Source organism: Pieris rapae, chromosome 18 (assembly GCF_905147795.1).
Source record: "Pieris rapae chromosome 18, ilPieRapa1.1, whole genome shotgun sequence".
Taxonomy (NCBI): Eukaryota; Metazoa; Arthropoda; class Insecta; order Lepidoptera; family Pieridae; genus Pieris; species Pieris rapae.
This window is the reverse complement of record NC_059526.1, coordinates 4,477,775-4,490,755: the sequence shown is the minus strand read 5'-3', so window position 1 is coordinate 4,490,755 and position 12,981 is coordinate 4,477,775. Positions and strand designations below refer to the sequence as shown.

General features: G+C 29.6%; 1 protein-coding gene across 2 annotated transcripts in view; it reads left to right on the top strand.

Moving 5' to 3' along the window:
• LOC110997359 overlaps positions 1 to 10,772 on the top strand; it is a 69,679-nt gene extending 58,907 nt beyond the window's left edge. The window contains exons 4-8 of one of the 2 annotated variants that reach the window (XM_022265494.2): positions 542 to 670; positions 2,303 to 2,396; positions 7,253 to 7,380; positions 8,093 to 8,261; positions 9,272 to 10,772. In XM_022265494.2, coding sequence (XP_022121186.2) covers positions 542 to 670; positions 2,303 to 2,396; positions 7,253 to 7,380; positions 8,093 to 8,261; positions 9,272 to 9,369 — 618 coding nt within the window. In that variant the 3' untranslated portion in view covers positions 9,370 to 10,772. Of the gene's footprint in view, positions 1 to 541; positions 671 to 2,302; positions 2,397 to 7,252; positions 7,381 to 8,092; positions 8,262 to 9,244 lie in introns of both variants that reach the window. The other variant, XM_022265493.2, reaches the window with a different exon arrangement.
• Positions 10,773 to 12,981: the final 2,209 nt, after the last annotated feature.

Here is a 12,981-nt window from a genome sequence, read left to right as displayed (position 1 = left end):
ATTACTTGAAGTACGCACTTTTAAGCATTTCAGAAATAAGTAAATGACATTAATTAAGTAAAATTTTTGTTGGATATTATTTTTATAATTAGTTTTATGGTTAATTTAAATAAATAAAAATTGTGAAGTGAAATCTCTCTCAGATAGTATATAAGCGTATTCTACATTGACACAACTTTATCGTATTGAATTTTACAGTAAATCAATTAACAAATCTATCAATAAAAAAGTGTGTGCGTACAAAATACACATGTGAGAAGTGAAACTTTTTTTAAAATTAATTATTACTAAGGTAAAAGCCCCATTAAATGATTATGTACATGTTATGTAAATAAAAGACAATAATTAATATTATTTATAATATAAATCTTTGAGCCGACTAAGAAACGAAATTTACGTACACTAAGCAGTGTGTAAAGTATAACATTGCTTTACCAGGAATCAAATCAGCTTCTGGATATACAGCATAATATTCGTTTACTTCTATTGTCCATGAAATTAATGAGCAGGAGAATGAGGTTATCAAATTGTTTTGTTTCAGCTCAATATGCAGGTATCATGGGTGCGACATAGAGACATCCACCTTCTGACAGTTGGCAGATACACATACACCAGCGATCAGCGGTTTCGCGCGATACATTTACCACACTCAGAAGACTGGACTTTACAGGTAATTAATTTTATATACAGAAATTTTTAAAACCAGAAAATTTTTTAGTATACCGAAACTATTTTGATGACATAAAATTTCATGTTTCTTTTTTAACGTTAAGGTAATATTTAATTCGTCATACTAAATAATCTTATTATAGAAAAGCAACCTTGTCCCACTGAGAAAATAAAATGTAATTATCGAAGACGCGAAAGGCACGTCTCGAAGAAATTGATTTCTTTTCCTATTATTTTCTATGTAATGAAACAGTTTGTATATTAAATTATCTTGTATATAAATAAATTACAATAGTTTTATGCAGAGTGACCAAGCAATAATTAGCTAGAGATATATATAGATTACTTTAGAAGATTTGAATATAATGTTATGAATAATTAATCAACTATTCGCATTAACCTATATTTAAACATTTACCGATTAAATCGATCGCATGCGTCAATTAATAAAAAATGATTATATACACATAAAAATACACAATGTATAATAAATAAATAAAATAATACACAACAAAGATGCAATACATTTTAAATAAAAAAATCAATTTATTTTCATTTTAACAGATAATACTATGTACGTTGCTAAAAAACAAACATCCGGCATTTTGGACCCTGAAAAGGTTCCGAGATTGGTTTAATCCAAGATGGCTGAAACCCTTTTTACGCTGAAGTTATCGGTATAATAATATTTAAATACTGATAAGAAGCGGGAGGCAAAAAAACGTCAAAAATTCTAAGTCATCTTGAATTGTCAAAATTTCTACCCCATTTATGTTTTGATGAATAAGACAAAAAAGATAAGAATCCTAAACATAACTTAGATTATTTTAATTTATGAAGCACAAGCCTACGTTGAACAATGAATGTAAAATTACAGTTCCACTTCCATTATAGTATAAATAAAATAAATTTTACGGTAGAAAGCATTGTTCATTTCAAAATAGGATTTCACATTAATAAGATTCGTATTGCAACTCATTTTGAAATGCTTTTGTTTTTTTTTCAACGCTGCACAGAACTTGTCATGATAATGATGGTCTTTGTTTGTAGTTGTTCACAATGTATAGACATTCATTTAAAAAAAGTATCTCCTATAAAATATGCTGCTTGCATTATAATTAAAGTGTACTGGATTTATTTATAATTATTTTAAATGTTGAAGAGGTTTTTATACGTTTTGCTGGTAGTTTTTTCAGTAATATACTATTGATTATTGATTGAAATTTAACGTCCTATTGCCAAATATAATTTACTTACTAGGAGTCGTTGTTAGTTCTAAAGAAAATTCAACATAGCAGTTATGACTCAGATATGAAAACGAATTAGTATCGTATAGTGTATTCAATATCTTTAGCGCAGTCAAGGGTACAATTATTCAAACTTCGGGGTAACATATATCGAACCAACTTGTTTTTTTTTCTGAACCAACTTAGAGCTGTTCGCGAAAAGAAAGGGACTTATGCAAAGGCTTTCGCTGCCTGCCATTTAAAAGTAGTGTTCAGTTCTTAAGCAAAACAATCCGGCCGAAATACATAATCTATTGCAATATCCGTATGAAGACGGGCGTTTACAGTACATTAGTGACGTGGTGAATAATCTTATATATTAAGTCTTAATTCTAATTTGTTTACAGATAAAATACCCGCAGCACAGGGACTCGGGAATCTACGAATGTCAGATATCAACGACTCCGCACATGAGCCATTTCATACATCTTAATGTTGTTGGTAAGTTGCATAAACACTTTGGTAACACATAATACATGATTACTTACACACACAAATATAAATTAAGCTATACTATTATATAATACAATTATATATACAATTATTAATATTTATATAGAAAAAATGAAGTTTTCATAGTACACATGAATAAAAAAAATTGAAGTGTGATAGATACTGCTAACGCATAAATGTCAATACAGCCAGACTAAAATAATTTCTTAAGGAATAAGAACGCTAGCAATAATGGTCTTTAGCTTGTTGCCCGTCTTATACAATATTATAAAATATCATTTACATATATGTTATCCACGTCCGCGACTTTGTTGTCTATTTCCTACCTGATATTGAATCTGAAAAGAACCAAATAGTATAGAATAATAAATTAGTATGGATCCATATATATGTGTTATTTTTATTGTAAAAATAATAATTTATTTAGAATTTTTGTTCCAAATTTTTGTTTGAATAATGTTATTAAAACTATTGTTTCTAGATATAACAATAATATTTTGCTTGCAAGATGTATTGAAAACTGATTGATAGATTACGTACAGTAATTATAAAATTAGATTTAGAAAATGTTATACTAGTAAAAAATGTCGTATTAGAATTCAATTTTAATTAAAATTGGCAATCATTTTCTTAAGGTTACCCTAAGTTTTCATATACAATACATGACATTTGCAATTACTCCACTGTGGCATATTACAAAGCGCTTTTGACTCAGAAGTTGAATGTTTTCGTTTGAACAAGAAAACTAATTAACTCGGCTATATTGAAGACACGCACATCGTAACAAAATACACATAATAGACCAAGTTTTACATTGCTATTTTATTTGGTAGCATTTTATGAGTTTAGTTTGTTTAGAACTTAATTACACTAATATCTTTAATTAAACTATTTGATGCGTTGGTACACTTAATAAAGACTATCGTAACATGCTTTAATGTCTCTGATCTATGATCTACCAATGATGAGTTGCTTATAAGCTTATAAGTAAATTTTTTAGTTATAAATTTGAGGAGGATAGAGGAGATTTATAATTAATGAATAGAGATTTTTAGGTGCAAATCTAATAAAAAAAAACAAAGTTAACGAAACGTAAAAAATGTGTAATATTGTAGAAATAAATATGAGTTCAGAAATATTTATTAAAAACTATTAATTTAATAAGAATAAATAAAATATATCGGCATCTTAGAGAAATATGTATATTATTGTGTATTCCATACAATCGATACAATTTTTCCACTGTTAAAACCGATTTACAACGTTTTTACGTTTTAACGTTTTGTTACATAGTATACAAGCATATACCTGGGATTCAAACGACCTTATTAACTGCTAAAATAACGACAACCAAGTAAATAAATATCAGTAACCACGTTATAATCCGCCATCGTTAAGACTGTTTACTGCTAGTCGTTTATTATCAAGTAATAAAATTCTGAGTCGACCGCCGCGCCCGCAAGAATAAAAAAGGTCTGAATTCTTACAACGAAAGCAGAATCTAGCATTTTATTTTAATGTGCACTTTATGGTTCTAAAAGACAATTTAAAATGCTAAAAGTATGAATAGTAATAAGAAAAGTCAATATAAAAGAAAGTCTTCCAGCAAAGTGAACAGTTTAATGGGAGTTAGATTAAAGGCAATTGAATCCGGTTAGATGATTGCTAAAGATATTTTGCTTTGCGGTCTTCACTAAGCACTCAGAGATGATGGTTTGGTCTTAAGAGCTGGTTGATGTTTAATGGATTAGTTAATCTATATATCAATTATAATATACTTTAAAGTCATCGTATCGATAATTATTTTCTGCAGTTACTTTCCCCTTTATCAATAATACCTTATATAACTTTTAAGCAATTCCCAATCAGTATTTAAGTTTTGCGACTACTATCTACTATCTTTATTCCTCCCCATGTTGCCCGAAACACGAAAACTATTAGTTTTAATGACAGACGTTCCCTTTCTTTTTATATGAGGGTTTCTATTAATAAATGAAAAGTCAAATTCTGTCTTTATCATAATAATTAGAATATTCATGCATTTATACATATAACTGAGAACTGCTGAGGTTGATATTTTTCACAATAATATTTGTAAATTTAAAAAGATAGTTCATAGTAAATACTTGCAACCTTAATTACTAATTTAATTGATTAATGTTTATGTATATAAACATGTGTGTGTGTGTATGTATAGATATATTTTTTTCTTTTATTTTTTTGTCATTCGGTTTGATATGTGTATGTTGTTTAGTTGATATTTAACGGTTAGAATAACTTTATTTCTCATAGGAATAAAAAAAAATTCGCTTACTGAGAAAAAAAACATTACAAGAGACTAAATAATTATTACTAGAGCGCACAGAAGGTACCTATACAAAAATTCAAAAACAAATACAATAACAAAAATGCAGGTAGACACAACAGACTCGAAACAAAAACATAGGTTTAGGATTGGACTTATTACTAGATGTGGCATTGATGGCATAGCCTGATATAACAGGTTTATATTAATTACTTTTTATATTTATACATTATATTATATGTATTATATTACGCTATACTATATTATATTATATATATATTTAATAAGACTATTTTATTTTTTAGTTTATTGTTCTATTTAGATATTTTAGGTAAATACATTTATATGATTTATATGGGTTCATATAATATTTTTATTTAGTGTAAATGCTGTGTACAGATATAACTGGAAGTCAGATTTTTAAATGTTGTTTAGTGTGTAATAATTTTATGTATGTAATTAATCTGTTTTCTGTTTTTGTACCTAAATGTGAAAAATAAAATAAAATAAACTGTTTTTTACAAGTTTGGTAGCTTTGTAATTGTGTGTGACTTAATTATTCACTACATAGTATAAAACAAAGTCGCTTTCTCCTATCCTGTCCCTATGTCCCTTTGTATGCTTAAATCTTTGAAACTACGCAACGGGTTTTGATGCGGTTTTTTTTTAATAGATAGCGATTCAAGAGGAAGGTTTATATGTATAATAACATCCATTAAATAGTGGAGAAGTACTGTTATTTTTGAGGTTTCTAATGTGATGTCGTAAATAATTAAATTTTTTCCGCTTACATTGCAAACGCAGGCTTTATTGTAGCATAAAATACTACATAATACTAACCAACTCCAAAAATTATGTCTAATGTGTGTATCCATTATTTTCATTTAAATTAGGTATATTATAATAAAGGGAAAACTAAGTGAAAGATACGGAGGGAACATATTTTGATATAAATAACTAATTACTGTTCAGGTATTATTTATTTAAAAAAGTCTAATACTAAGCCACGATTCATTTACCTTAAATATGTCCCATTCAGAGTAACACAAATAAAACAAGGCTAGTTCGGTTAACATCCACATTTATATGTTAATAATGTTCGTATAAACCAGAGCATTGCGGTTTTACCTCAGCAAAGGTATCTAGAGTACCTACTTGCTTTACGAGAACATATGTTAGATAACATATTTAGAGATATTGTAAAATATCTACATTCATTATATACCGAGACGTTTTCAAACACGGTTTAAATTACTTAATAAGCATTTCTTAGATAACATCTAATATATTAAATTCTCTAGTCATGGTATTTGTAAGTAAACTCCTCCGAAATGGCTCGACCCAATTTCGTGAAATTCCGGGTGCATATCGGTTAGGTCTGCGAATCGGACAAGATCTATTTTTCATCACCCTAAAGTGTTAGGTTAGGTAACCCCTAAATTATTATTTTGTTATTTATATACAAAATTTAAGTTTCACCCCACTACGGTCAACCCATTTTTTATTTGTTATTTAAAAACTGATGACTTGGACTCTGAGGTGTATAAAAAATTAACAATAAAAACTAAAAAGTTTTCATTCCGAAAAACCCAACAAAGGCTCTGGGTAAAATATTGATATATACCTAAGAAAACTCACATTTAGAAAAAACGTTCGAAACAAGTTCGCGGGGGCAGTAAGTCTATATCTATACTAATATTATAAAGAGGAAAGGTTTGATTTTTTGTTTGTTTGTTTGTTTGTATGAATTGAATAGGCTCCGAAACTACTTGGCAGATTTGAAAAATTATTTCACTGTTGGAAAGCTACATCATTCCTGAGTGACATAGGCTATATTTCATTATCAAAAAAAATAGGCATCCTTACTAAAATTACGATAACATTAACATTTGTTTATTATTTGATACAATTCTAACAGATGGCGCTGAGTTAAAGGTAGTTTAGTTTAGGTCCGTGTCGTGGTACCAACGTTTCACATAAGTTCTCCTACGGTTTCCCTTGATTAATTTACTACTATGTAATATAACAAAAACCTTAGCCACAGCAACGCTTGGCCGAGTCTGCTAGTATTTAATAAAATAGTAAATTTTTTACATGTAGCCACACACACGACGAATAAGTTTTTTTTTTATTCAATATATATCAGGAAAAATATTATGTATAGTTCCATAAAATTGTATTTTCGTTAAAAAAATCACTGAATAACTTTTGGAATTTATTTTTTATATTACAACGATAAATGTCTGACTCACTATGCAGAGTGTGTTGGTTTGTTCACCATCTAGAAGTAAGAAGACAACGTCACTGATAATACACGCAATCATAGGATTTTTTATACCAACATTTTACTTACGTTTAATATTTTAATAAACTCCTGGTATTGGAACTCCAATCAACATTTGACTCAATACAACCTAAACTAAAAGGCTTAAAATCTGTCTTGTTAACGAAGATAAAAAGCTTTAGCTAAGCTCTTAATAAAACTTGACAAAGTTGAACTGCCTGTGTTTTTATTCGTTTCCGATTGCAATTGTTCCAGAGCCAACGACGGAGATAATTGGCGGGCCGGAGCTGTATATTGATCGGGGCAGCACTATAAACTTAACATGCGTAGTACTCTACTCGCCTGAACCACCAGCATATATTTTTTGGAACCATAACGATGCGGTCAGTGCAATTTTTTCTTTATTTCTTTATTAGACACAATATACAGGAATGTTTCGATAAGGTAGAGTGCACTGGCCCCCACACTAGGATTCCCTGTGTTATGGGCAGTCAGTCTCTTCCTTTTAACATCTAAACAGTATTGCTTAATTAATTCTACATAAAACATTTATATCTATACTATTTTTGTACAATAAGAATGTTTTCTGTATCAGTATAGGACAGCTTAACAAGATATTAAGAATTCATAATAGATTCGAAATCAAACTCAATATTAATTTTTGCACAAACAATCCTGATTCAACGAAAACACTTTTTTACCGGATTGAAGCTATGTATGTAAACTTATAATTATTTAAACATAATTTTAAATTTATCCGACGTTTCGCGTGCTTTATATTATGGTGATAAAGTTTACAAAATTATAAGTTTACATACATAGCTTCAATCCGGTAAAAAAGTGTTTTCTTTAAATGTGTAAAAGCTATGTTAATAAAACACTACTGATTCGATAACCATCATACACATTTCATTAAAACATTTATAATATATATAATTGTATAACTATATATAAAAATTTATTAATATAAATAAGCAATTCTCAATTTTCCTACACAATTTACCAGCAAGATGAAACAGATATTGACTCCTAAAGAAATATAATCTATAATCAAGTCTTAAAAGTATTGTTAATTATACGTAAATATTTTAACAGATAATAAGCTATGACTCGCCGAGAGGTGGCGTGTCAGTTGTGACTGAGAAAGGTGAGACGACAACATCGTTCCTTCTCATTCAGCAGGCGAGGCCTTCTGACTCGGGGACCTACCAGTGTAACCCCAGCAATGCCCAGTCGAAGAGCGTGGTGGTGCACGTACTAAATGGTGAGAACTTAAGAATAACTTAATGAAGATGAGGCAAAAGCAATTTACTTTAATCTGGTCTAGTACCCATAAAATTATTTAAAATAAGTTAATGGTTTAATACTAAATTATTGGTAGAAAAATATGTTCAACTTAATTTGAAATATTAAGCAATTTTTATAGCTTAAAAAGTTATCAGTTTGATTTATAAGAATCAAATCGTTTGTCAATCAATTTTACCTTACTGGGCCATATTTGGCCTTAATTGGAAATCGAATGTGCTTTGTTTACCAAATTTACTTAGAATCGATTAAATTCAAAACAAGTTAAACGTAATATGAGCACTAAACAGATATCGTAATTTTTTTTATGTAACATAACTGAGAGTAAATCACGAAAATCACATAGAAATGAATTTCGTTTTCATAACTTGACTCATTTTGATTGTATCACTAATTTTCCTTGACCCCGCGTTGACGAGCAGTAAACAGGTCAAAGATAAAAGTTCCAATCTATTGAAAAAGCTGTTGATTTTGTGCCTACTAAAATATTCTTTAGGTTATGGTTTATGTAATGCAGGGTGATCTCACGATCGACGTTCTAGTTTTTTCGCTATAGTTTCCTTCACTCGAAGCTAGTATTTATTGTATGCATAGAAAATCAATTGCTAAAAAATCCAGGCCTCGAACAAACGATAATAGGTTGGAAAGTAATACTTAAATATTATGTCATTCCTAAACAAGAAGACTTTGTTTTTGTATATTCTTAACGAGGTCATGAAACATGTTATCTTAATACTCAAATACTCGACAAGTCTCTGAAATAATTTTAGAATTTCAACCAAGTTAACAACTACAAAATTTGATAACAGACTATAAAAAAATAATCTTTAAATTTTTTAGGAACAACATGACTTGGCCAAAAGTTTATTAATTTATCCATTCAATCTGTAATGTAACTTCTTATATCGGCAAAGTTAAAGACAGTTTTAATGTTTGCCATAGAAGCAAATTCTATTTTTCCTCTATCAGGTGAGTACCCAGCGGCCATGCAGCGTGGAGGACAAGCATTTTCGCCGCACACTCACTGTATTCTACTTGCTGCCATGCTTCTCTTAGCCGTGTCTTGACATCAATTGGTTAGAGGTTTGTAAATAGGTACCTTATAGCTATGCTGACCTTTAAGGATTAACTTTAACTTCTTTTTTACTGTTCTTTTGTTTCATTCCATCTTTGTTTGGCCTATATGTAGGAATAAGCATTTCTTTGTATTTTACATGACATCTGTATCTAGCCTTCTAAATGCCAGTTTTAATTGTGATGAGTCGTATAATAATAATTATTTATTTATTTCAAGAATATGGTACAAAATTAAGTTTTGTGTTGTTTTGTTTTGTGTTTTAAGTGTTAAGGTGGCACAATCGTAAATCGTTCGCATATGCATCTGCCTTACACAGTGGCGCACAAATTTATCTGAATTTACATTATTAGTATATTTTTCTATTGAAATCATTTGATTGGATTCTATAGAAAATTCTTCGGTTGATTCCGAGCATAACTGTATTTATAAACATTTGAAGTAACGATGCTTCGTAGATTTATTTGTTTTCTAATTCTCTGAATACTTAAAGGTCAGTACCGCCAATCTAATATTTATGCTATTTAATAGTGTGGGTTGTGTTATGTACCATACATATAATTAACTTTCCGAGCAAGTAGCCAAAGGGCTTGTGACGTAGAATTGTAAATATCTATTCTCCATTTTTGTAACTAAATTTTGCGTGTTTCCAACCAATCCCTGATATTTTATATATAACGAGACAACATCGTCTATAATATTTACATTATATTTTTAATTCAAAATTTACGAATAAACTTATACGTTGATTATCTTTAGATTTAGGATGTTAATATTAAACGATGTTGCCTCTTACATATTGTTACAAATGAAATCGTAGAATTTATTGAATGTATGATTAGAGTACACCGGAAAAGCAGCTGACAATACTATGATAACAGAAAGAGAATGTGCATGTACATACTATATGTTAAATATAATGATATACGAATCACTTTATTTAGCTTTATTTTTTGTCTAAGATGTAAATTGTAACTATAGTTATTATCATATAAATGTTTACTACTGTAAATATTATAATTAGAAGAATTTTTACAGGCTATCTCTCATATTTTTTTATTTTTAAATCATGTGCTTTTAAAGGTCTGTAAATAAGTATGTGTAAATTAGCTAAGATAGTAAAATATATGAAATATTTAGGTAAACGATGTATAATTTTAATAACGCTACTTAAATGTTCTTCCGAAACAAACATTCCGGTAGATGTAATCCCAGATCTTATTTCGATACTAAACGAGTCATTATTCGTTTATTTTATAGGCGTGCCCCGTCCTACTTTAAATCTGTGTAATATAAGTATAGAAGTGATTTTACGACAGATACTGTAAACAAAATGTATTTTACTTTAGCATTGGTAGAAAACCTGATCTGGACGCAAATGTGTTTTAAAAGAAGTCTTAAATATAACTAACACTTTAATAATTTTTTATCAATACATTGTTAATTATACGCCAACAGCTGTATAATCAACCTTTACAATTTGTATTTATTTCTAAACTAAATCATACGTCTGCGGTGGATGTAATTATAATTCTTTCAAATCGGTGTTAATTAGTAATTGATGACGTCTTCGACTATGTAAATCAGATCTCCTTTAGTATTAACAAGTTATTATTATGTGAAAGTTTATTATTGTATACAATAACAATAGTATTGAGATTTGTTGTACGTATAATACTTGTGCTTATGCACGATATAAATTATGTGTATAATAAACATTATAAAGAAAATAATAAAGTTTTGAAAAAATAATAGCGTTTTAGTCAAACCGTTTATCTTAGCACTTTGATGTTATTTTATATGTAATTCTTAAGTTTTCATTGGTGTTGATTGAACTAGGAACCAGGTGGTATTTTTATCATTTTAAGTTGTATTTACCCATCGTAAGTAAAGTGATATGGACGTTCCATCGTCATTTATTACCTCAGGTACTTCACCACTTTTTTAGTATTAAGCCTATATGATATTAAATTGTCAACAATTTTTTTATGCTACTTAAATATCTGTCATATAGAAGGTAAGGCGAATTTTAATGGTGCACATGGTGGAAATGTAGCGTGTCTTGCGAATAAAATTGTCTAGTAACCGTGGGCCTCCATTAGTGTTCGTACTTGAGACAGTAGAAGAGGCTCCACCCCAGAAAATAACGATTAAACAAATATCCATTAACGCACGAGCATTATAGATTCATATTACGCTTACAAAACTTTTTGTTTACATGCGAGGAAATACAGAAAACCGAATAAATAGAGATGGGCTGGACCCAGAGGCGCCTTATGAATATCTAATCGCGTTGAAAAGAGATGAAAGATGGCGTGCCTAATTTATGGAGACGTTTATTTACATTTTGCGTAGGCAGTTCGTTGGAGGAAATGTGATGTAAATTCGTTATAATTTGATTATTACTATTTTGTTTTTAGAACATAATTCAAGAATTATGAGTTGATCCAAGTTAAATTCTATGTTTTAAATAGTAGGTCAGTCTATAATAGGTTTAGTAGTCAACTACAAAATACTGTTTTTTTATTTAATAATAAGAACGAACTTCCTACTTCCTTTGAAAGTTCTCGTACGTTCCCTCTCTCCCGTACCTCAAAAATATATTGGATTATAACATATGGAAGTACGCACTTCGCGCTAAGTTTAGTTTCTGACTATCGGTAGAGATGGAGCGTTGCATTTGCATTTGACAATTTTGCAAAGGCAGATAAGCTTCGTTTGTTCTTAAGTTATTCTGTACCACTCGTAATCAGATTTTCAAGAGATTTAGTCTATGTAAAGCTATTAAAATATACTTTTTGCTTTCACAAAGTCGTTTGAATTTCTGATATAATGGGAACATCGTATTGTTACAGACGCATTACCTTCGCACGAGTGGCTTTTTACCAAATTGAACCGCGTGACTTGCTAAGTTAGGGCACGATTTAGGGCTGCATACGGGCAATTTATTCTCATTTGAAGGCACCAGACGTCTTGTAGAATTGATTAAAGGCAAGAAAATTAAGTTTTTTAAACCAACAGAAGTATGATGGGTTCGTAGATTTATGGTTTCGTTTCAGACAAGTTATTGTTACAAACTCATATTGAGCATTGATATTGTATTTAATCACAAAAGTTTGAACGAAATAGAAACTTTTAATTAGAATTAATTTGAATAGAACTACCCGGCCTAATATGATCGAAAACTCTTCAATAGCTTGAAACGTCGAGTTAGACGAAAATTGACAGAAATATATATATTTCCATTCAGAAATTCGTTTTAATAATACATAAAAAATTGCAATATGTCACAGAAAAATCTTTTCTTACATAAATAACATCGACATATACAAAATATTTAATATATTTTTGTCGCCTGGTCATACAAAACCAAATATCCAAACACGAAAAATCTTTTATAGTATAGGGGGCAAACGAGCCTAAGGGACGCCTGAAAAGGCATCGCAGCCCATTTTTGGAGGTACGTTGCCGGCCTTTATAACAGCTAAATAGAGCCACAAGGATTACGCTGTAGTTGTCAACGCAGCGTAAGCGATATGATCCAACATTACATAAAATCACTAATAATGCAAAATCTTATTTTCATTATAACCGAGAACATTGA